Below are 24,529 nucleotides of genomic sequence, written 5' to 3'. Positions count from 1 at the left end.
ACTCCAGTAAATCCATCATATAGCTAAAGGGTCACTTAAAAGCTAATAGTTGTCGTCAAGTGGGTAACTGATTGCTGTTAAGTTGGATTGAGGTCCATGGGAAACAGCTCACAGGGTGTCCCTTCTGGAGGAAGGGAATGAATCTCTGGCAGTGCTGATCCAGACACCAGGGTGGGTTGGTGAGGTGCATTTCTGCTATGGAACTTTGTGTTTTCCAGTTGTCCCTCCTTAACTGGAACCTTTTTAGGAGAAATTTGAACCCATTTAAATTAGGTACAGAAAGAGGAAAAAAGTTCTGGTGGTGTTGCACTATCTCAGAGCATCTTGCACTTTTCCCATTGCTCCTTCAGAGCAGGAGGACTCTCTCCCAGGGCTTTGCCTCCAGCTGTGCATGAGGCTGAGGGGTCCCCAGGCTGGAAAACAGAGGCTGTTTTCCCACTGTTATGCAGACTCACACCATCAGGCTGACTCTTAGGTCAGGGCTGTGAACCAGGAGATTTCCCTTCCCTGTGTTCTGTGGCCACCTTGGCTGCTTGCAAAGACCTATGATTTGGAAGCTCATCATCTGGCCAGCATCCTCCCAGAGCTATTTTAAGAGTGCCTGGTGGAGCACCAGCTCGCCATGCTTACAGCATTTTGTAGCACTTCAACAGCAGCAGTTCAATCCTTCCTTGGGTTTCAGCCAACGTTTGTTGTCCTCACTGGAAATGATATTGATTATTTAAGCTCAGTGGACAATTATGGCCAGTCTGATACTCACCACCTCACATCCCAGAATGGCGTGAGCCATGGAGACTGCTTTGCTTCAGCTCTACCTGCCAAATGGGCCTGCGAGGCTCTGGACAGACCTCTGGCCTTTTTAATCACCCATGGTGGGAATAAGCAGTTTAACTCATGCCCTGGACCTTATCTGACATGTTTGTTGTGTTTGATTTGAGCAGGGCTTGGCATTTGTTTAGTATGCTCTGGTGAGACCCCACCTGGAGTACTGTGTCTAGTTCTGGAGCCTGCAACACAGGAAGGGCATGGAGCTCCTGGAGAGAGTCCAGAGGAGACCACAAAGATGATCCAAGGGCTGGAGCAGCTCTGCTCTGGAGACAGGCTGGGAGAGCTGGGGATGTTCAGCCTGGAGAAGAGAAGGCTCCAGGGAGACCTTAGAGCATCTTCCAGTGCCTGAAGGGGCTCCAGGAGAGCTGGGGAGGGACTTCTGGTAAGGGCATCAAGTGATAGGTCAAGGAGTAATGGCTTTTAACTTGAACAGGGGAGATTTAGGTCAGACATTAGGAAGAAATTATTCCCTGTGAAGGTGGTGAGACAGTGGAACAGGCTGCCCAGAGAAGCTGTGGCTGCCCCATCCCTGGCAGTGTTGAAGGGCAGGTTGGATGGGGCTTGGAGCAACCTGGGCTGGTGGGAGGTGTCCCTGCCCATGCAGGGGGGTTGGAACTAAATGACCTTAAAGGTCCCTTCCAACTCAAACCAGTCTGTGATTCTGTTATCTCCTTTGGAGGAGCTGTGTTCCCTACAGCATGTGTCTGTCTCCTTGGTGGCATTGCAGGTTTCATGCAGGGGCGAATTTTTGGATGGGAGAAACTGCCGTGCGAAGCGGAGAGTGGGACCAGGGGCTGTTGGAGCCCTCAGCAGTTGGTACCTGGTGTTGTGCTGTCAGGTGAAATCATAAACAAGATGAGTGCTGTACTTGGGCTATCAGGATGATCACATCTTCTTGGTGGGGTTCCATGCCAGCTACTGTAGATGAAGTGATAGCTGGAGTCTGTGACCCTCCTCAGAATGGTGGTGATGATGGGCAGCAGGTGATGGCTACAGATCCTGAGGGCAGCTGAACCATGCCTGGCAGGAGGTCTGCAAAGTGTTACGTAGCAAACCCACAAAAACTGAAAGGTTTCACCCCAATGCAAATTCAAAACAAAGACCCTGATTACAAGAAATAAAGCCCAAGTCTCTGACCTCTTAGAAGTCCTTCTCAGCCAGAGGCAAGATGTCCTCTGTGATCAGAAGCAGGAGTGACCTGCGCTCTGGTAAATCAGTTGCCAGAGGATCTCAAGAGCCCAGCACTGTGTTCTCAGGTACTGGGACAGGCTGCCCAAGAAGGTGGTGGAGTCACCATCCCTGGAGGGATTCAAAGAACATGTACCTGTGGCACTTCAGGACATCCTCTAGCGGGTGTGATGAGTGGTGTTTGTTTGGTGGTGGTTTGTTTTGGTTGTTTGCTTGTTTGTTTTCCCTCTGGGTGGACAGTTGGACTGAGTGATCTCAGAGGCCTTTTCCAACTGGAACAATTCTGTGTGTGAGACCAGGAAACGCTGCAGGGATGGAGCTCTGGGACGTGAGGAGCTCCACTCTCCTAGGAGGGGGAAGTGGTGTGGAGGTGGTGTGTTTGCCAGGTTGATGCAGAAACATGGACAATTCCTCATTTTGTTTTTATTTATTACCTTGTTCCACCTCACTGGGTCTGCATTAAATGTTTAACGCCTGGATTTTCAGCTCTGCTTGGGTGTCCTGTGTTTAACAGCCTCCTGGGCAGCCCACTGACCCACATGGCTTGTTTGATGCTATTGAGCTGAATTTGCTGAGCCTCCAGCCTGGGTTTGTTTCATTAACATTTGGGCTGTACTTTTCCATCTGGCTGCCTAGTGGAAAAAGTGTCCAAACTTGATATTTCAGTCACTTTCTATATATTCTTTTGCCAAGGTAATTGAATTCTGAGAGGCAGGTTACTTAAGCAAATGCAGTGGCCCTTGTCACACTTCATAGGATGAGCTAAACAAATAAAACCAAACGGGATCAACACTTTGCAGTAATCAGAAATGCAACCAGTAAATGGCCCTTCCTGCCCCTTGAGAAAGAGGTTGATGAGGTCTTCTTGGGGCAGCTCCTCCAGCACCACTGCTGCTGGAGTGCACAGTTGAGAATGCTTCTGTCCACCATGCAACACTGCGTCTTCCATCACATCCCTGGCCCAAAATAGAACTGAAACTGGTATTTAATGAAGTGCAGCCAGGCCCACGTCACCCCTACAAAGTGGGAATATCATCTGCTCTGCTTGTAGAGAGAGAAATTGTTGTGTTCTCTTCTTGCTGCTGGTAATGAGTCATGAGGGGACTTGGGCACAGCTGTGCCCACTGTGGTGGGATGAGTCGGTCAGCACAGGACCAGCTGCTGGAGCAGGTCCTGGGGCAGCCACACTACCAGGGGTGTTTGTGAGTGGGTTTGCAGAGAGGAAAGGTGTCACTTGACCTTTCTGTGGTGTAGCTGCCTGGCTGCTTTAATGGCTTTGGGGTGTGGGACATGGAAGTGTAAACAGCAGTGACGTGCAGGTGGCCTCGCCTGCGCTTGCCCACTCTGTGCTGCCAGGGAGCAAATGTGTGTCCAAAGAAGGAACACTTTTTTTTTTTTTTCCTTCTTATTTATTTCACAGGCAAGGAGCAGAGGTGGGAATAAAGGAAAAAAAGACGTCAGCTGCTTATTAGATCAGCAGCAGTTGTTTTGAGCCTTAGCTTCTCTCCGTGCCAGTTGGTGCAATAAGCTTTGTTTTGGGGGTGCTTTTCTGATGCAAAGGGCTGTCTGGTTAGCAAATGGTATTTTGCTGCAATGATTTTCTGCAAGCAACTTGCACTGGTCTCTCTGAGGTAACACGCTGTTGATTAATGCACAAACTTACCCACTCTCCCTGGTGTCTAGTTTTCATTTCATGGAAGCTCTGATTATCCAGTAAAAAAGAAACATTGGCCCATGAAGCTAAACATCAAAATGCAGAAAGCAGGACCCTCCGCGTCCCCGCTGTTTGCAGGGTGTTTGCTGAGAGTTATTTTCATGCCACACACAACTGAGGTTATTGAGGAGGGCAAAACCAACAGTATTTGTTCCTCAGTCCATTTTGGGTTTTCAGCACTGTTGTGTCCCAGCGATGGTGCCTGGGGACTTGGGGGGAGGTTGTGTATTTATTACATGGTGTCTGGAGCTGCACAGAAACAGCTCCCAGAGGTCTTACTGAAGTAGAAGGAAAGGAGGCTGCACAGAGGAGCCAGGAGTGGGTGGACAGAGTAGGAAATGTGGGTATGGAGACATGAAGTGGTTTGCCTGTGGTGGCAGAGCAGCAATGCTGGGATTTCTATTTCCAGATTGGTGGGCTGCGTCTGAGCTCCCAGCAGAGCGGGTAGGTTTCCGCTGGGACCTCCACTGTGTCTTTGCTGGCTGGATCTGCATCTGAGGTCAGGTTCCTTATGCCAAGTAGATTTAACTGGGGTTATGCATTTGTAAGTCTGGATCTGGGTCTGAACTGTTTGTTTCTATAATTTGCCAAACCAAAAATCCAAAGTCCAGAGGATCTTAGAGAAGTTTATGCCTTCATTCCAGAGTCCACGTCTGGGCTGTTAATACATTAAGGTTTTTAAAAATCAGTTAATAAGTTGTATTAAATGGTTTAGCTGCAGATTTTTAACTACTTAAGAACACTAGACTAGAGGAAAATGGAACTGGGGTTATTCTTAAAAGGATTGCCATTGTCTTTGTCCATGATCACCTTGTCATCTCTAGTGTGTGTGTTACACCACCCGTCCCTTACAGATCTGTGTGGCTCTTGTCTTCTGCTTGAGGATTGGAGGCAGCAGCCCACAGATCCCAGGGTGCCTGCTTTTCATCTTCTAAGTCCTGGGCTAGTGCCCTGGCTGCTCTTTCAACCTCCATCTCAAGCCCAGGAGAACAAAGTTTGTGTTTAGAGCAGGAAAAAAGAAACAAAAGAGACCAGAAATACTTAAGTGAAGTATTTGGAGAAGTTGTGGGATAGAGGAGATACAAGTTAGTTTAAGGACCTCAGGCCGTCTCCACATGGGGAAGTCAGCAGTGCTGGTCACCAGCATCCAAGGGAATGGCTGAGACTCCTGTAATTCCCTGAGTTGTCCTTGAAAATCTATATGAATCCTGCAGTGGAAGATGATGCCATTGGTATATCTGAAAAGCAGCACAGTACAAACCTGTGCAGCAGCCTGGGAAGCCCAGGAGGTTTGCTGGATAGGTGGACTTACCACATGCTGTCACTGAGGTCTCTGCTAACTGCATGAGGACCATATGGTGGACCTGGCTTCCTCTGTCTCTAAACCAAACCTCTGTCCTCCCCCTGTCTTGTTGCAGAGCTCCCTTCTTCGGAGCACCTGAGCGTGGCCGATGCGACGTGGCTGGCCCTCAACGTGGTGTCTGGTGGAGGTGGCTTCTCTGGCTCCCAGCCCATCGGAGTCACCAAAATCGCCAAGTCAGTAATAGCACCACTAGCTGACCAAAACATCTCAGTGTTCATGCTCTCCACCTATCAGACGGACTTCATCCTGGTAAGAGAATGTGGGAGGACCAGGCAGAGTCATCTGCTGCCAGCTGAAAGTTCAGTTGAGGAGTTTTAATGACGTATTTCTGGGAATAAGTTCTTTGAGGAGTATCAGAAGCACCAAAGTCTGCTTTCCCCAGAGCTCTGTGCCTTGTAGTTAGGCTGTCTGACATCTCAGGAGCTTTTCCTATGGGATGAGGCATTTGTTTGTGTCTAATGAGATTGCTGAGCCTGCACTGCAGTCTGTCCCAGGCACTGGCAGCATCTCCCACCATCACTCAGAAGTTGGTTTGCTGAGAGTTAGAGGAACATCGTGCCTGCTCTCAGGTTGGCTGATGATGGCCAGGAGGCTAGAGGGTCATTCTGGGGCTAGACAGACAGGCTGCCATGCTGTCTCACACGTGTGTGTGCACAGGGGAAACAACCACGTAGGCTTTATTTCCTTATGAAAGAATGCTGAAGAACAGGCAGTGCTGAGTTCTTGAAGGGATGCTGGAAAGGAGGTGAAACATCTCTTGGAAGTCTCCATACACTTTCCACAGTCTTAAAAGCACTGTGGTGCTTAATCCTACTGCTACTTGCAGTGCTATCACCAAATGTGCTTCTCTCGGCACACATCCGGGTGGTCTTTCTCTTTCCACACCTGCTGGCTCAAGCAGGAGTCATGTGTCCACTTTTCAGTGCCCCAAGGGTATGTCACCTTCACCACCAGCATGTTCTGCCTTCTGGTATCTGCCATCCTCAGCTAATCCTGGTGTCACCTTCAGGTACGTGAGCGAGACCTGCCCTTCGTGATGCACACGCTGGCTGCTGAGTTCACCATCCTCAGAGTAGTGAATGGGGAGACAGTGGCTGCTGATGACCTTGGGATAACCAATGGATTTGTCAAACCAAAACTGGGTAAGGACTAGCACGGGCTCAGCTTGCCAGGGAGTTGGTCTCCACAACACATGGGGGTTGAAGTCAGCCTCCTTCCTGCCTTCCTTCAACATTCTGGTGAATATTTATCCTGTGTTTAAGGTAATAAACTGTCTTCACACATGCCTGAATCTATCCCAGTTCCACCAAGGATTTGAGTAGGTGCTTAACTTGTGGAGCACCTCTGATGAGTTTTGCTGAATTTGAGCCCTTTCATGCTGTTTTCACATCTCTGGGGGAGACATGCTTTTTGTAGGACAAGAGATTTCAGTGGCAAAAATAACATCGTAGTTCATACTTCCATATTTCAGCCTTGCAAAGGAGGATGGCTTCTATTAAAGCTTGTTGAAGGCTGGCAGTGATGGATGCACAGAAAATATTGTCCAACTTCCACACTTCAGGACCAAGGCCACTTTCAGCCCAGGGCTCTACAGAACCTTACGATGTTTCCAGTCTAGAGCAACAATCACCAAGCAAAGGGAACGATCAGGAAAAGGAACTACTTAAATCATGCATTTACCTGCACACCTCTGTGTAATTTTGTGCCCACAGCCAAACAAAGCAGGGATCAGTTACTGACGTGCCACTTGGCCTCGTCACTCCAGAGCTATAAATCAGCTTGTTGAAGAAAATGAGCCTTACACAAAAAGCCTGCAGGAAGGGCACAGTGAAACACAACGTTGGTGATGCCCAGCATGCAGTTGGCTGTGTTGCTGGGTTTAATAGTTGCATGCCTAAATGCTGCCAGTTTCTCACCTACTAGCTGCAAACGTGTTTGCCAAGCTGCTGCCTGTCAGCTGATTCTTAGTTTTTGTAGATATTATGGCAAAATAGATCCTCAGAAGGGAGAGAAAAGAGGGTGTACTGCCAGCAGCCGCAGCCAGAGAAATGCCTTCCATAGGCCTGCCTTCTAAATCCTGGAAGCTTGAATTTATTTGTAATTTTCAGTTTGTGTTGCCACCTTATTTAAGTCACCCCTGGGTGCACCCAGTGTCCTCCAAGCCCCCAGCAGAGAGCTGACCTGTGCAGGGCAGGGTGCTCAGGGTGATCTCACCCTATGCCCCAGGGAGGACATCACAAGAGCAGGTTGTCCCCAGGCTCCTTGGTCCCTGGCTGAGAACCAGCAGTGAGGAACTTTCACAAACACTCTCAAGTTTTCCCTGTGGCATGGACAACATGTCTGGTGGGAGGTGAACCTGCTGCAGACGTGGCTTCATAATGGTGTGTGTCTGTGTGTGTCTCTTTCAGTTCAGAGGCCTGTCATTCATCCCCTTTCCAGCCCGAGTAACATGTTCTGCGTCACCAGCCTGGATCCCGACACCCTTCCCACTGTTGCTACACTCCTAATGGATGTCATGTTTTACTCCAATGGGTAGGTCCTGCAGGGACACAGGCTCCCAGGGGAGGTGGGGCTGGTGTCTGGAGGCACAGATTCGTGCTGCTCCTCCAAGATGCCCAGGGATCTGCTGTGGCCTGATGCTGTTGTGGTGCTCTGCGCTTTAGAGGGAGGATTCACAGGACAGGTGGGAGCCAAAGAGGACATAGAAGGTGCCCAAAGACCCCATTGGCTTTGGAGAGCTGAGCCTGTTAAAGTTTAAGCTAAGAGTAGCAGTGCAACCAACATGCAGCATACCCAGGGATGAGTGGAGGATGTAGGGCCAGCTGAGCTGCTGCCCATCAGTGCTGCAGCTCGTGGCCCACAGGGAGGTCCTTGGGACAGGGACGGGAGATCTCTGAGGGGTCTGGCATTTCTGCTCCCCTGGGAAATAAAAAACCCACAAAAAGAAAAGCAGTACAATAATGCAGCAGGGCTCAGTGTATGGACATTCCTGGTGTCAATGGCTCTCTCTGCTTTCCAAGCCTTCCTTTGCTCTTCTGGCCACAGCTGATGCAGGTTCTCTTCTGTTTCTGCAGAGTAAAAGACCCAGTGGTGGGCAACGAAGACTCGGGACATATTCGCTTTTTCTCCTTTTCTCTCATTGAGGGTTACATCTCCTTGGTCATGGATGTCCAGACACAGCAGAGGTGAGCTTGGATTTTAGAGTCTCCTGGACCCCCAAAAAGCACCTGGGATGTTTTCAAAGGACCAAGAAGCAGCTTAAGCTCCTCCATGCTGATTCTTGGGAGCCTCATTGTGTGGGTGCCACATCCCTGTACACCTTGTCACTTTTCTGGGTGAAGTCTGGCATGCTAACTCCAACTCCTGAATTTTGGCTTGACTGTCCAGGTCCTCAGTGAAGTAACAACCCAATGTAATGCAGGGTTATCACTTTGGAAAGAGGGACACTGGAGCAAAGTGATTTTGACATTTTTATTCCGTCGTTCACTAGGTGTGCTTTTAAGAGCAAAACAAAAAAAAAAATCTGGTGTAGATGGTTGAAGTTTTACTACTAAAGGCCAAAAATAGGGTGTGGATGTCAGTGATGCTGTCGTCCTGCTTTGGTTTTCCACATGGCTGGGCTTGGAGTTTCCTTGTGATGATGATGCACTGAGTCATCCCTGTGCAGCAGGAGCCCATGTCTCTGCAAGGGGAAAGCCAGGGAACAAACATCAGGCTGTTGGGGTGTGTGTGCTTCTGCAGCTCACATCCAGGAGGCTGGGAGGTCTGGAGCCTGGAGAGGACACTGCACACATTTGTTTCCTTTTGTGTTTGATTCTTGCCTGTACTTGGGACTTGTTTTGCAAACCCCTGCCTTCTACTCCCTCTGTCACAGGCTGCTGGCTTGACCTTAAGAAAGTCTCTTTAGTCACTGGTCTTCTTTCCCCTGCTAAGAACTGGGGATCTCTGCAGGGTTCCCAGGGACCTCCCAGGGAGGGGATGGAAAAGCACTGGTGATGCTCAGATACACAAACTGTTCCTGAGAGAGCAGGTATGGAAACACTCTGTCCCTGGGTGTTTCTAAAGGCAGCTCAAATCAAGCCTTCAGATTAACCATCTCAGGGTTTGTAAAGCTGGGGCACGGCCCATTTCTTAGACTCTTCTTTCCATGCTTCCCTGGGTGCCTACACACACTTCCAGCCTCAGACACTGGACATGTGGAGGGACAGGCAGGTCCTACTCACCTCAACTGCTCTTGTTTCTAGTTGGCTTCAAGCAGCTCAGGGATAGGCAACAGCAGCAGCCCTGCAGGCAGCATCTGACACACTGCTGAGCTTTAATTGCCACCTTTGGTTTTCCTTTTCTCTTACAGATTTCCTAATAATTTGTTGTTTACAAGTGCATCTGGCGAGCTCTGGAAGATGGTGCGGATTGGTGGGCAGCCTCTTGGCTTTGGTAGGTAAACATTTGTGGGGCCAGTTGGTGCACAGGTAGTCATTTGCCTCAGGGCCTTCAAGGGGGATGGAAAAATCCATCTGAGGCTTTCTAAGAGCTTAACACAACTTTGCAAACTGTGATTTTCAAACAGGAGGAGTCTTGACTCCTAACTCGTAAGTCAGACTTCTAAATATACTTTTGGAAGTTTTACATGCTTGGCAGCTCCATCCAAACTGCATTCATCTGCTGGACTTAGGAGGCAGCTGCAGCTGGATCTCTGTTTAAAGATAAAAAAGTGGACAAAGGGGTGACATGGGATGCAGTGTAGATCACAGAAAGCAGGAAGCACTGTCGTGCTCCAGTGCAGCCCTGGGGCAGCTCTGTGGCTTTAGGAGATTTAATGCAGTTTTGTAACAGTCCAGGTGGCTGTCCTGTTCATGAACATGTCTCACATCCAGTGCTGCAAGTGTTTTCCCTGCTCAAAAGAATATCTGACCCACGTCACACAGAGTTGAACACTTCATGTCTGCAAAAATGTTGATGTTCTTTTGATGTCCTCTGTAATTTTAATCAGACTGATCAGAATGCCCCAACCAAGGCCTGATTTTCTGAAAACACTGGGGGTCCTTCCCATGGTCTCCAAAACTGTTACAAAATACAGGCTTCAGGAACATCTCTGAAAAATAGTGGGGCAATTTTTATATTTCAATGCTGCTTGCACACCAGACAAACAAAAGTAGCAAGAAGGTTATTTTCGTGCACCTTTCTGTGTGCATCCAAGAGGCAAAATGGGTAGAATGGCATGATAGGTGTCAGTGGTGGGACACCAGGACACCTGCCAGTCCCTTACATGTGTGATGTTTAAATAGCTTAGCTTAGAATTAAGTTGAAATGTTCAGTTTGGATCAGGGAAACTTAATTTCATCTGGACACAATGTACCATTGATCTGTGATGAACAGGACAGAACCACCATTTGAATTGGTGTGAGATCCTGTCTCAGGGGCTGGGCTGGTCTGTGGTCTAGATCCCAACCATGCATCCAGCAGGTCAGCATCTCCCTGCTCAGAGATGCAGGGCAAGGTGTTTAACAGCAACAATTCAAGAGAAAAATAGAAGTTAAGGGTATATGAGACTGTATTTGGTGCCTCCTTCCTGAATGTCACTAATTGTCTTTCCTTTCACCTCTGAAAATCATTCAGTTTTTCATGTTTTCTGCCTTTGGGCGATTTACATTTCTCTGTAACAAAAAGAAGGCAGTAAAACCAGGTGTGCAGTGTATCACTGTGGCCCTAAGAGCCTGGGTCTGTGAGGAGGAGCACATTTTACTACAGAGATCCCTTCTGATTGGACTCTGTGAAGACAAACTCCTTCCTGTATGTGCACCCAGGAGAGACCCGGGAGCTCTGCGAGACTGACAGATGCTGTTCAGACAGTGACTGAGTTTTGGTCTCCCCCACAGATGAATGTGGAATTGTGGCTCAGATTTCTGAGCCCTTGGCTGCAGCTGACATCCCAGCCTACTACATCAGTACTTTTAAGTTTGACCACGCATTGGTGAGTATCTTTGAAATAGAGGAGACCTTTTCCCTGGGAGAGAACTCACAATGAGAACATTGTTTCCTGTCTGGAGAGCTTGTTGAAGGGCCTTTGCTCTGACACAGCCCAGCAGATGATCCCTCTCCAGCCCTGGGTTAAAAGCTCCTGGTCCAAGCCCAGCCCCACCCCAAGGCACAGCAGCTCTGGGGGGAGTCATTCATCCAAAGGGCTGGTCACAGCCCTAAAGACCTGTGGTGATGGAGACTCTCTAACCTCGCCAAGCAGCCTCTTCCACTGCATCACCATCTTTTATTAGAAACAGCCACAAACCCTCTCTGTTTTCATCATAGAATCACAGAATGGTTTGGATTGGAAGGGACTGTAAAGCCCATCTAGATCCAACCCCCTGCATGGGCAGGGACACCTCCCACCAGCCCAGGTTGCTCCAAGCCCCATCCAACCTGCCCTTCAACACTGCCAGGGATGGGGCAGCCACAGCTTCTCTGGGCAACCTGTTCCAGTCTCTCACCACCCTCACACTCCAGAATTCCCTCCTCATGTCCAACCTAAATCTCCCCTGTTCAAGTTTTAATCCATTCCCCCTCGTCCTCTCCCTCCTTGCCCTTGTCCCAAGCCCCTCCCCAGCTTTCCTGGAGCCCCTTCAGGCACTGGAAGGTGCTCTAAGGTCTCCCTGGAGCCTCCACTTCTCCAGGCTGAACACCCCAACTCTCCCAGCCTATCTCCAGAGCAGAGCTGCTCCAGCACTTGGATCATCTCTGTGGCCTCCTCTGGTCTCTCTCCAGGAGCTCCATGTCTTTCTTTTGTTGGGGGCTCCAGAGCTGGACACAGTACTGCAGGTGGGGTCTCACAAGAGCAGAGTAGATGAGTAGGATGATCTCCCTCGACCTCTGTGTGGAATCTGTTTGGAGAATCTCTTAGTACCACACCCCTGCCTTCTTCTCTTGGTACCCCCACAGCCCTAACCTTTGTGGTGTAAGACCCATCCCCTGCTCTCTTTGCACCACGCTCCTCATGGTGTTGGCCTTTGATAAACCAGCAATAATTGGCAGCAGAGCAGGGGAAGGTGCTGAACAGAAGAGGGTGTTGCCATGTTTGTGTCCATGAGGACCCACAGCAGCTGCATCACAGTCACCAGCACGTGGGTCCTGCCCTCAGTGCAGAGTTGTCTCCTAAACTAGCAGATACTTTACCTTCTAGACATTAAGCCTATCTCTGCTCTTCCCTGACTGTGTGGGACACCCTGAAAAATGAGGCATTTCCCTTAAAAGGGAAAGTTTTTTTGCCTGTAGCCACAAACAGGGTGGCATTTGACTTGGAGCCCATTGCTCAAGCCCTGAGGGAGGGAGTCAGTAGCCCCAGTGCTAACAAAGCTAACAAAACAACTGCTTTCTGCTCTTTTTTTTTTCTTATATGTGCCCTTTATTGCATGACACTTCTCCTTTCATCACTAAATTCACTGCCCAGGTCCTACTTTTCACCTGTAAAAGCTCCAGTGAGTTCAAGGCAGGCTTTTTTTCAGCTAATTACTTTGGTTTTTCACAGTTGGTGTGAACCATTTGCTGCCTATAGGTCATGTGTGTAAAGAGTAGAAGTAAATATTATTCCAGATAGCAAAGGTCAAAGTGTTAGATGTGTTTGTCTTCTTTTCTTGAATATTAACTGTGCTGATAAGATAAGCTAATAAAACACCATTTTAAAATCAATGCTGTTAGCTTTGCCTCACATTCCTGCCTGTTGTTGTGGCCCCAGTGCAGAGCACAAGGTGCAGAGTGCTTCTGGTTGTCAGGAGATACCTGGAGGACCAAGCCCTGTCAGTTGAAATAGATATTTCACTTAAAACTTGTGCCATGCAATTGTGATGACTCTGCAGGCAGCTCCACCTTTTCCAAGTGTCTCATCCTGCTGCATCCCATCCCAGCAGATCCCAGCAGCTGGCAGGACATTGGCTGCGCCAGGCATTACAGTCTGCAGATATCCCTTACCCAGATCAGTCTGGCAGCATTTCTCTTGCCACTTGCTGTTTTCTTAGGATTTTAAAAGCCTCTTCATCTGGACAGTGCTGTTCCAGCTGTCAAATCCTTCCATCCTGTGGAAGGTGAATTTCAAGCCCTTCTTTGCTTGGCCTTGCTGGGCTGTGGACCCACTAGCTCTAGGCTGGCTTTGTTGGCCAAGACCCTGACCAAGATTTTGTTATGTTTTCCCTAACTTTGTTACCCAGACACCTGGACTCCTAGGGACATTTCTCATGACCTGAGTGCATCTTCAATCCTTTCTCTACATCTTCCCTTTCTTTATTTAAGATGGTTCCATACTTTTTGTCAGTTTGGAGTGCTCTGTAAAAGCTTGTTGTTCTCTTTGACCTGATCTTTATTCTCCTGTGCCTCTTGGGGTGGTTTTTGTAGCTTAATTTTATATTTGGTTTGGGTTTTAATTGCTAGGTCTTCCTGCAGTCCTGTAGCTGTAAACGTTGTCCCTGGAGATCAGAACCTGTGCTTGAGAAGAAATCCCTGTAGGAGACAATGCTGAGCTGGGAACCTCCAGGTCTTTGGTGTGTCCCCTGGGTGACATGAGGTCGGGCTGGAGCCAGGCTATGGTTTCAAGCTCCCTCTAGAGAGAGCAAGTGAGAAGGTCCCTTTTTCAGGTGCCGTGCTCTCCTTCCTCATCCTCAGAGGTGTCTTGCTCTTCTTCACCAGCATTTTGTATCTAACAAGGCTGAAGATATGTCTGGAATGTAGTTTGGAGCTTTACTTTTCCCTTCATGGCAGATGTTTTGATCTCTCCTCGAGCTGACAAGTGAATATGTGGCACCAGCTGCCCTGGGATTGGAACTGTCATTTCTGCAGGGCAGAGAGGGCTGGACTTCCCCACTGGTGGCAAACTGGGATGTGTCCTACAAATCCAAACTGTTTGCACGTCTATCCTGGAGAAGATCTGGCCCAAACATTTGCAGTATGACTGGTACCAGGTCCCTGCTGCTGAGGGAGCCCAGCATTTTGCAGTGAATGAGGGATGACCCTTTGTGTGATGTGAGGAGGTGGGTCCATGCAGGTCAAAGGCCACTGGCCAGAACTTGCTGGTTCTGCTGCCTCCTGCTCTGCATTGCACTAGAGGAGCAGGTGGAGAGTTCACCTTCTGGGTCTGGCTAAGCAAGTGTCTTCTGCAACAGTGATTCCTGGGACTTTCCTCATTATCTTCTGGAGAGGAAAAGGCTCGTGTAGCTTCTTCCACTGCAGTGTTCAACACACTGGGAAAAATGATGGAGAGGAGGCAGTGGAGAGTCAGTCCTGTCTCAAAGTCCTCTTTCCTACAGTGGAGGTTTGGTGGGATTTTCTTCCTAAACCAGTAGGATTCACTGTAGGATTCTTTGGAGATTATTTTCTTCCTTTCTGACATTTTGTGTGAACCTTTGTGTGAACTTTTGTTCACACATCATCAGTTACCCTCTCCTGTTCCATCTTCCCATTGGAAAGCTGAACGATTTTCTTGTTGTTTCTCATGTTTGTTTCTTTTCCCCTCAGTTTTGTTGAAAGCCTTGCAGAAAACCACAGTCCAGATGTGTATCCACTGTCTGAGCTCTGGAGGGTGTCCAGTGAATCCAGGTATTCCTGGCCAAGGGCTCAAGTATCTCCCAGAGACAGTCACTTAGTGTGAATTATTTTGGCTTCTTGCAGCAACTCACAGATATTTATTTTTCCCTCACTCTTCTTCACTCTGAGGGTGACGAGCACTGGGCCGGGCTGCCCAGGCAGGTTGTGGAGCTTCCTTCTCTGGAGACATTCAGAACCTGTCTGGATGTGTTCCTGTGTGATCTACTGTGTGATCCTGCTCTAGCAGGGCATTGGACTCGATGATCTTCAGAGGTCCCTTCCAACTGCGACCACTCTGTGACTCTGACTCTTCTTCCTTTGGTGGCCATGTCCCACTGCCACCCAGTGTGGTCTTCCCACATTTACGGGTCCCAAACCTGTAGGATGCTCTGGAGAGCTTCATGGGACCCTCAAGCAGCCACATGAACCCATGAGAACAGCCATCTTGCATGAGTGAGTTCCTGGTGTGTAGTTTGAGGCTTTGAGGCATAAATCAAGTCTCTGGAATACTTGTGGTGACAGATGAGCTACAAGGATGCTTGGAGCTTTACCAGGGCATCCCCTTTCCTCCTCTCTGTGAAAGCTGTGTTGGGAGGTGCCATGAGGGGGGTGATCCTTGGACAGGCTCTCCTGAGCCAGACCCAGTGCTGGAGCAGTGACAGCCCCTTCGGGTTTTCTCCTGCCCAGCTGTGGTCCCAGGTGAGGAGCAGGTGGAGGGAACAGGGCCAAGAGGGGAGATGGTACCCAGCCACCCACAGGGGCAGCATTGCCCACCCCAGGAGGAGCTTTGCCAGTGAAAAGGGGGGAGAGGAAGAGCAAAGGAAAACCCCAAAACTGTTCCCTCCCCACCAGCACCCACCATATAGAGCAGCCGGATCTCACGCGTTTGCTCCTGGGGGTACCATGTTGGAGGATGTCTCTTGTGGCTGGATTCCTTTCTCAGCAGAGGTCAGGTGTCCAACAGCAACCTGCCTGGCTCCTCAGGACTGGTCTGGCTTCATCCCCTGCCTCTCCTTTCCTTGTCATCCCTCCTGGCTTTTGCTAGAGCATGACCTTTCTTTTTGTTCTCTTGCAGGTACCAGAAGAAAATATAAACGGTGTGGTCAATGCACTCCAAGTCAGTCAAGCTGAAAAGCATTAGAAATCTTCTGAGCTGGTTCCAGATGCTTTTTATTATTATAATTATTATTATTATTATTATAATTATTATTATTCTTTTTTTCTCACAGTATTTCTTGAAAAATCTGATTCCAGAGAGTGACATGAAACAGAGACTGTGGAAAGTTGAGCAGAAACAGCTCCAATAAGCCTTTGTTTTAATTATTATTATTGTTATTGTTATTTTATTAAATTTATGAATGAGGGGCAGGAGGAAAGGGAGTTCAGACAGTTTCCTGACGTTCAGCTCCAAGGTGAAGTGTGACCTGCTGGTGTTCTTGGTGTGGAAGGAGCTGCCCGGGGACAACCCCGGAGCGCGGCGGTGCCGATGGCCACAGGCCCAGGTCCTCTGCTCAGAGGCTGGTGGCACAGCTGGGATGGATGGGCTGCTTCCTTGGAGAGGGCCCTGAAAACCATAAACAAAAGTGAAATGTGGAATTAAAACAGAAAAGACGTGGCATGGTGCTGGCTTGTCTCCTCACATCAGACCTCCCGAGGACCGTCCGTCGTTGCCTGTGTTGAGATAGGATGGGAATTGGGTTGTGTTCCCCTGGCATGACTGTTTGGTGTTGGAAAAGGGGAAGAGAATCCAGTTGTTTGAACTTTCCCTTTCTCCCTGTAGTCCAAGCCTGGCTGCTCTGAGGAAACCTGAGAGGGGGAGTGTTGCTCTGGCCACCTCCTGGCAGGTGTTGCCACCAAGACTTCAGTCTGCATTGCAGCTGGGCTGGCTGGGCTCGGTTTTCCCCAGTGACCCTCCCACCACTCCTGGTGTCCTCCTTGCCCTGTCCCTGCTCCAGGGCAGCTGCTGTCCCCTCACCCCTGCATCAGAGTCATCCCCAAGCCCTTGTCCCCCAGGGCCAGCAAGATGAGGGACGTGCCTCTTCTCTGTCCCCACTGGCTTTTTCTCATCCACTTTGTACACATGCCCGTGGTTCCCTGGGAGCTGCTCCTGCACATCCTGGGCCACCTCAGCTGAGAGCTGCACCAGGTTGTCCCCACCAGGGCCAGGAGGGTGCCCAAGCCCTGCTGGGATCCTCCTGCAGTTTTTCCTCAGCTCCTTCCTCCCCAGGGTAGAAATCACTGCCTGCTGTGGATTTGACTCCCGGGTTTTCTCCATCGGATGCGGTGAGCAGCCCTTCCCAAGCAGAGCTGTGCTGCAAATGCATAAATCCCCAAGGTGTTTCCTCCTGGTCCTGCTGTGGGAAGGTGATTGTGGCCTTTTCCCGTGGGGCAGCAGGAGTGTGTTTGCTCCTGGCTTAGGCCAAAGCTGCAGGTGGTGGCACCAGCCTCCAAATTGCACCCTCAGCCACTCCCAGCTCCATGGAGGACAGGGACTGTGCCAGCAGGTGTCAGGTGGTGGTGGATAGGAGACATCTGCAGAGGACTCTGCTTCTTCAGGTCAGAGCCTGAGATTTCCTTGCATTTCTAAACTTCTTCCAGATTCTTTTTTTTATATGAAGAAATTGCAGGTTTTATTGGGAGCAGCCTCTGGGGTGGTTGTTCTGGGGCTGGTCTTGCAGGTTTCAGACAGGGTTTTGCATTAACCTGGAGGTCATAAGCAAGCACCTGAGATCATGGGCATGGTGTGTAGGACATGCAAACAGGTTCATGCTGGTGTGCAGGACATGTGAACACATTCGCTGGTTTGTGGCTCGGGGTGTAGTTCTCTATTCATGGTGCTGGAGGGCTAGGTGTAACATTTGTGGTTTCTGGTGCTGCTGGATCCAGACATGGAGTTTCAAATCTTCCTGATTTTTTGTTGGTGGGATGTGTGGCAGCTGGACAGGGAATTGGAGCATCCACAGGAAAAGAGTGGATAACTTTCCTCCTGATCTGAGTTAAAGCCCCCCCTGCTGAGAGACACTCAGGCACATCTTTAATACTTCACCAAACAGTTCCTTTACGTGGGTTTTCAGAAATGCCCCATGATGGGTTATAGTCACTCCAGATTTCTGGAGTAAAGGTGTTATTCCAGGTGAGCACCATGCATCTCCAGATGTTTGCTTGGGCAGATGCTCTGGTGTCCTGCCGTGAGGCTGCGAGCGCAGGCTGAGCCCTGCAGGGCTCAGGGGCACTGGGGCTGTTTGGGGGGAATCTGCCCAGTGTTGTTGGCAGGGAGCTGAGCTGAAGGGTGTGGCAGGATGGTCAGTAGCTTTTCACAACCTAAATTGTTGAAGGGTTTCTCCTTGGGTTGGCAGGTTGGGGCATTGGGAGGACTGTGTAGGATGTTTTGGAGAGGGAAACCAGCACGTTGGCTGGTGCACAGCCCCAGAGCTGCAGCCAGACCTTCTGGTTGGCTGAGTTGAGCCTGAGCTTTCCCTGTGTGTGTATGGACAGTGTCACCAGGACAGGGTCATCCTTGTGCTCTTGGCTTTGGTCAATCATTGGAAAATGATTATTTGGCCACTTTCTGCACCAGAGAGCAACATGCATTGCCCTGGGCACGTGCTGCTGCCTAGGGACCCTGGTGTGTAGGGTCAGGGATTACTTGAAACAAGCATCAACTTCACGGAGCCTTAAGAGAATATGAAAAAAATAGGGGGGTTTGGTTGGTTGGTTTTGTGTTTTGTTGGGTTATTTTGGTTTTGGTTTTTTTTTTTTACTTTCCACTCTGATTTTTTTCATTTAAATTCTCCACTTTTTTCCCCTGAGGGACTCAGCCTTACAGTTGTGAAATCTGTAGAAGTCTTTGAGGTGCTTCAAATCTTCCCAAAGCAGGTTGATGTCCCAGCACAAGAACGTTACCCTGAAATATTCAGAAGGTGTAAAATGCTGCTGAGGGACCCTCTGTCTCTGCCATCATCCTCAGCTTCACCTTTTTATTTCCTGGCTTGTTTTGTCCTGAGAACCAAGAAGATTGTTTGAGCCAGCTTGGGGTGGGTTGATGCTTTCCCTTTGGTGTTGCCTGCATCACTTTGCTGATGGGCACTGAGATATTCTGAATTTAGCCAGAATTGATTGAACCTTGAACCAGCACCCTGGGAAAAGGCAGCCCAGGGCCCGGGGTCAGTGCAGGCTTGTGAGACCTTCACTGGGTAAGGCAGGAAGGGTCTATAGGGGCTTTCTTGAAAAAATTAAATAGTAATAATAATAATAATCTGATAATAATGAGCCCAAAGTGGTGGATTTAAAAGCTCCTGCTTTCCTGGCACTTGGCCTTTGGGGTGGGGAACAATGGAAGGGTCTTTGTTTTTAAATGCCTTATGATAACACTGAGCACCCCTGGCATCCTGCTGTTCAACACTTGGTGGGTGAAAGGAGGAACGTGCCAGGGTGGGTGGGATGCCCTTCAGCTGGGTGTCTGCATTGCTGAGAGCCCAGGTTGCCCCCTCTGCCCTGAGCATCCCTGCTGGGCTGGCTGGAGAGGTTCCTCCTGGCCCTGGTTGCTGCTCATCAGGGCTCACCCTAACGCTGCAGGACCCTCCCCAGCCCTCTGGGTTCCTCTTGTTGCACAAAAATGCACCCAACAGCAAAATGCAGAAAAGCATTTCCAGCCCTGCAAGGAGGGGTGGGCAGGGAAGGAGGGCACAGCCTCCCACGCCCTCCTTGGTTCTCTGAGGCCTTTGTTTTCTTAGGAATTCCAACCTTTCTCCTGTTGTGTGTGTTACTGTGTAGGTTTTGTCTTTTTCCCCCCACCTCAATTAGATCTTGGCTGCAAATTCCTTTCTACTGTGCAAGTGTGTGTGTGTGTTGATAGGATTGTAGTGTTTACATAGAAGTACTGAGTCTGTCTGTTGTACACACCTAGAAATACCTGTGGTTTATGTTTCTGTGGCTCTATCCTGTACATAGCATATATACTTGAGCAATAGAGGTGAGTATGTACTGTGTGACTACATGTGTGTATACCTGAGCACACACCCTGGGTGTAGATGTGTAGGAAGTGCTCTATACACACATTTATTCACCATGTATTTTTAATTCAAGTGTACAGGCAATAGCAAAGCTGGGGCTCCTCTGAGACCCACGGCCATTCGCAGCACCGGGTTGTCCTGCTCCAGAAACACCCTGTTCCTCTTCACTTTGGTGCCTCAAGCACAAAGGCTGTAGGAAAATTGCTCCTTTGTCTTTATATATATATATTAGTTACTGCCCTGAATTGCTTCAGCACACAAGTAGTGAGGGTTTGGTAGTGAAGTGCCCACCCAGACCCTGGCTGGGGAGTTTGTGATGGGGCTTCCAGCTGGGGCAGGCACTGAGCCAGTGGGTTTGGCACCCACCTTCTCCTGGCCCAGGCAGCATCTGCCCAACCCATGAGGTCTTCAGGGTAGCCTGGGCCTGTCACCACATCTTCTCTGGAGCCAGTTTGTGGTGGCCTTCCCCAGTGTCCTCTCTGTGGGTGCAAGATTTCCTGGCTGCCACACGCCCGTGCAGGGCTCAGGTCTTCCAGAGATGGGTTCTTTAGGTGGATGTGGCTGCTGGTGGCTTGGTGGCCAGATGGCAACCCATGGCTAACACAGAGCTTTGGTATTTATGGGGAAACTCACATTTGTTGGTCTTTGAGGAGCTTAAATCAGGGAAAGGAGGTGGACTTGATGATCCTGGTTGGTCCCTTCCAACACAGCATATTCTATGATTCTATGAAATGTTGGAGGATCTTTTCCTGCTAAAAGTAGGAGAGGCTGTTTGAGCTCCACCATGGAAGTGTGTGGTCTTTGCATCTCATCATCAGATCTTCCTGCTGACCAGGAGTGCTGTTTGTTAGGGTCCAGGTGGGAAAAATTTCTTACCCAAAACATCCCCTAGCTTGATATCTCAGTTATGGTTCACCAAACATGGTGGGAGTGCTGCCTGGCTCCTGACCTTTGGGTGCTTTCAGGTTTTCTGTCTGCCCCACAAATGCATCCTGGCGTGGGTGTGTGCAGCCTCCTGCTGCTTGGGGTGTAGTGGATAGTTCCTGAAATCATGTGCTTTAGGTGATGTGTATCAATCTCTCTTGCATGGGAAGGCCTTGATGGAAGGATTTGGGTTTGACTGGATCATGGCACCTGCAGCAGGTGACATTAGTATTAACACTTGGAAAGAGCATTTGTCATATGAACATCAAGCTGCTGTGCCCACGTGGAGTTTTAACTCCAGGCTCAGTGTTCCCATTCCCAGGGGGAATGCTGCTGGCCACAGATGAATCAACCCAAAAGCTTGGTGGTGTCAGACCTGCTCATGCAGCTGCAGAGGGTACCGGGTAGTGGTTTAGTCTTTAGACACCTGGTTGTTTCCTGATGCTCTGGGTGCTCTCAGCAGATCCCCAGGAGAGCGAGAAAGCAGCTCTGCTCAGAGACTGAGCTGGCACCTGCCATGTTTGCAGGGGCTGGATTTGCTGTCCCCAAGCATGAGCTCCTGGCCTGTTCCACCAGCTGCCCTATACAGGGACCTGGTGTCTCATGGTGTGTCCCTGGGGGACGTTTAAATAGCAGGACTAATATATTGTGGATAATTCTTCACGCAGCCCAGGCCTGAGCATTGGCTGCTACCTCCCACAGGAGGGTGTCCCACAGCACCATTCAGCAATGGACAAGAAATCATTTTCTGATGAGGATTCCTTTTCTCTCTGTTACTATGGCTATTGTGGAAATCTCCAGTAAGCAGCTTAAGGCATCTCACTTACCTGTTCCAGTCCTGCCTGCAAATATTGGGTTGGATTAAACTTTTATTACCTGCTAGGGAGTAAATCCCAATAATCCCTCGCCAAATAGTATTTATATTTTATAGCATGTGCTGGGGTGTGTTTACATTGGCCAAGATGTGCAGATCTGCCTCCAGATTTAGATACCTTCTCCCCACGAGAAGGTCTGGCTGGCTGTCCATGCCCTGCACGGGCCATGTGTGTCAGGGCCAGGAGTGTCCCTGGCAGCACCGAGCTGGTGCAGAAACTCTCTGCACATCCTCAGCGAGGGCTGTGGGGCCCTCGACTGTGAATCTTGAGTTATTCTGCTGTATTCAGCCTCCTCATCCTCCCTGTTTTCCATCCCTCAGTCTTTCTTTAATCTCCATGAAGCACAGCTCGGGTGAAATACCAGCTCTGGTTAGAACTGGGTTCTGCAACACGGGAGGTGCTCTGGGGGCTGCTCTGCCAACCCCTCCTGGAGCAGCTCTGGTGAGCGTGGAGCAAAGCACAGACCCTGTCTGAAGCAGGGGAAATAAATGAAGTATGTGTCAGAGTATATTCTAATTTTGGAGTGTGAATGTTGCAGAGAAACATACCTCTTTGGAACATGCATAGCCAAGATGGCCCTTTCCTGGTCTCTCTCTCTAGCCAGCACCAGCCGTTTCTCCTTAGGCTGGGGAGATGACTCATTCCCCACAGCCTAGGAGCGAATGTTTCAGTGTCATTGCAGATGACACAAAGTGGCTTTTCCCTCTCGGAAGTTACCTGTGCCACTGCCCACCCTGGCTTTGGCAAGGGCCTGGCCAAGGAGCTCACCTGATCCCAGCTGCAAGCCCCTGGCCCTGCCTGTCCCCCCAGCCTGGCACAGCCCAGCACCCCGCAAACCAGCTGCTGCGTTCCTGGGGCTCCTCTGCCTTGCTGGGGCTTCATCCTTTTCTAGCTTTCTGCAGAATGTTTCTAAACAAAGTGTGGGTAGATTTTGGATTGGAGAGGGATGGAGTTGCCCAGCAGGAATCTGGCAGGATGGAAATTTGGAAGGATCTGGGCAGGCGGGGCAGGAGCATGGAGCTGCCCTGCCTGGGGATGACCAGCTGCTGAGTGTCCCTCCCCAGGCAGACCCAGCAGTGTTGCTGGTGTCCTCCCACCCCTGGAACATGCCAAAAAAAAGGGCTCCTTCCATCCCTCATTCTGGGGGGGGGGGCTGCTTGTTATTTTCCTCCCCTCCTGGCTGTGGCAGAGGCAGCATCTCTTGCACGGAGCATTTGGGAAGATGCCATTGGAGGCCGGTTGCAGTTTGGGGTCCCCCTGCACCCCTTGCTTTCTGCTGCTGTCTCAGCTTCTTGAGGATTCAAAACCAGCTTTCTGCAATCGCAGTGAAAAGCGTTTTCTTTTTCCCAAAGGATTCCTGTCAGCTCTTTTGTAACTTGAAACGCTTACGTACTGGATTCCTAGGCCCTTTTGGGAATGCTGCTGGAAGCACCCTGCTTTCTGGCATAGCTGCTGTGGGCATTAATGCTCCTTCAGACCCCAAAAAATCTTCTCAGCCCCGTTTGCCTGCCAAGACACACTGAAGGACCCCTGGGCCCAGGTTGGCAAGAGGCAACTCTGAGGACAGGTCGCATGGGAGATCCTGGCAGATGGGATCCCACCTCACCATCCACGTCCCTGCTGCCTGCACGGAGCCATTCCCATTGGCTGGAAGGGGATATGGAAGGAGTTCCCCTGTGCTGAAGAAAACCAGCCATCTGTGTGGGTCTGTGGTATGTGAGAAGAGTGGAAGAGCATTTGCCATGGAGGAAGCTGGAGGAGGAGGGGAGGGGTGTGTGTGTGTGTAGGGCAAAGGAGATGAAGCCCACAGCCTTTCCTTGTAGTTCTTTCTTGTAAATATTTTTAAGACCAGCTTTGGGAATTTTTTAGAATTTTTGAGGTCACTGAACTTACCTGAAGAGCGCTGCTGCTCCCCTGTGTGTGGGCTGGGATTTGGGTTCATGAGCCACCAAGTTGTGGAGTGATCCAGTTTTTTAGCACCACAGCAGCCGTGGTTCCTCCCACTGCATCCTCCTCCTTCACGCTGCTTGTGCAGTGTCCTGGGGATGGCAGTGCCAGGGAGGGGACACATCCTGCTGCCCCCAGTGGCTGGATGGCTGTGGGGACGGGCAGGGGATAAGGAGACCCTTGGGCAGTGACTCACGGCAGCATCCAGCTTTGGATGCTCTGACTCAGTCTTTGGAAGAGCCCGGCTCCCTCCCTCTCTCCATTAACTCCCCAGGGAGCCCCTTTACCCCTCGTTGTCACTACAATTAGCGACTGTAATGAGTGAACATGCTCCCACCATTGAGCAGTGCCAGCAGCTCCTGGTGCTGCTCAGTTGTTGGGGAGCTCCTTGGTGCCAGGGAACACGTTCTAGATCTTCAGCCCACCCAGACGTCCAGCTGTGGCCCTGCAGCCTGCTCCTTGAGCTCCAGGTGCCCAGGAGGGTTTATTTGGAGAGAGCCTCATTGCCTCACCGGTGCTTAGGGACAGGTGTTTGGTTTGGTGGCTCTGGGCTAACAGCTCTGGCTCCCTGCAGGGCCACGGTGCAGGTTGACCCAGTAGCTCCACCACGTTGGGCACCGTGATCTGGGTCAGGGCTGTTCCTGCTGCATCACTTTGTCTCAACTGGCTTGAACAAGACCAAGCATTTCTGTCTTTCTCCCTTCTTTGGGACTTCAGAAGCAGCCCAGATTTTTCCCCTGGTGCTCAGGGTGGCCGTAGCATCAACCCAAATTTCTAACCACAGCCAGGAGAGCAGAGGGGCTGCAGCTCCAACCAGGGTCTGTCCTGCTGCTTCAACCCGCCGTGCTGGGCAGCCCAGGGAGGAAGCACAAATATTCAGGACCTTCTTAAAAATTTGATGTATCATTTTCTCTGTACATTAAACACCACTTCTGGCCTCAGTCACCCACCAAACTGGCTGAAGTTGGGCTGAGGAACATGAGCAGCCCTGGGCACCCTGACCTCCTGCAGCCCCTCCTCCCTGCTCAGCAGAAACACCACTGGAGCCTTTCCTTTGGGTGGGCAAAAAATGCAGGTTATTTCTTCCCCCCCTTTAATTACCTGACTAATACAAACC

At 50.1% G+C, this 24,529-nt stretch overlaps 1 protein-coding gene across 2 annotated transcripts in view; it reads left to right on the top strand.

The window, feature by feature from the left end:
* Positions 1-16,270, top strand: part of CASTOR2 (cytosolic arginine sensor for mTORC1 subunit 2) — a 116,332-nt gene extending 100,062 nt beyond the window's left edge. For both annotated transcript variants that reach the window (XM_051635779.1, XM_051635780.1), the window contains exons 3-9: positions 5,149-5,342; positions 6,103-6,235; positions 7,502-7,625; positions 8,168-8,278; positions 9,445-9,527; positions 10,970-11,064; positions 15,730-16,270. In XM_051635779.1, the coding sequence (XP_051491739.1) occupies positions 5,149-5,342; positions 6,103-6,235; positions 7,502-7,625; positions 8,168-8,278; positions 9,445-9,527; positions 10,970-11,064; positions 15,730-15,795 (806 nt within the window). In that variant the 3' untranslated portion in view covers positions 15,796-16,270. The remainder of the gene's footprint in view (positions 1-5,148; positions 5,343-6,102; positions 6,236-7,501; positions 7,626-8,167; positions 8,279-9,444; positions 9,528-10,969; positions 11,065-15,729) is intronic.
* Positions 16,271-24,529: the final 8,259 nt, after the last annotated feature.

The sequence above is a fragment of the Apus apus genome, chromosome 18 (assembly GCF_020740795.1).
Source record: "Apus apus isolate bApuApu2 chromosome 18, bApuApu2.pri.cur, whole genome shotgun sequence".
Classification (NCBI taxonomy): domain Eukaryota; kingdom Metazoa; phylum Chordata; class Aves; order Apodiformes; family Apodidae; genus Apus; species Apus apus.
Note: the sequence above shows the minus strand (reverse complement) of the source record. Positions and strands in the feature narration are given on the sequence as shown.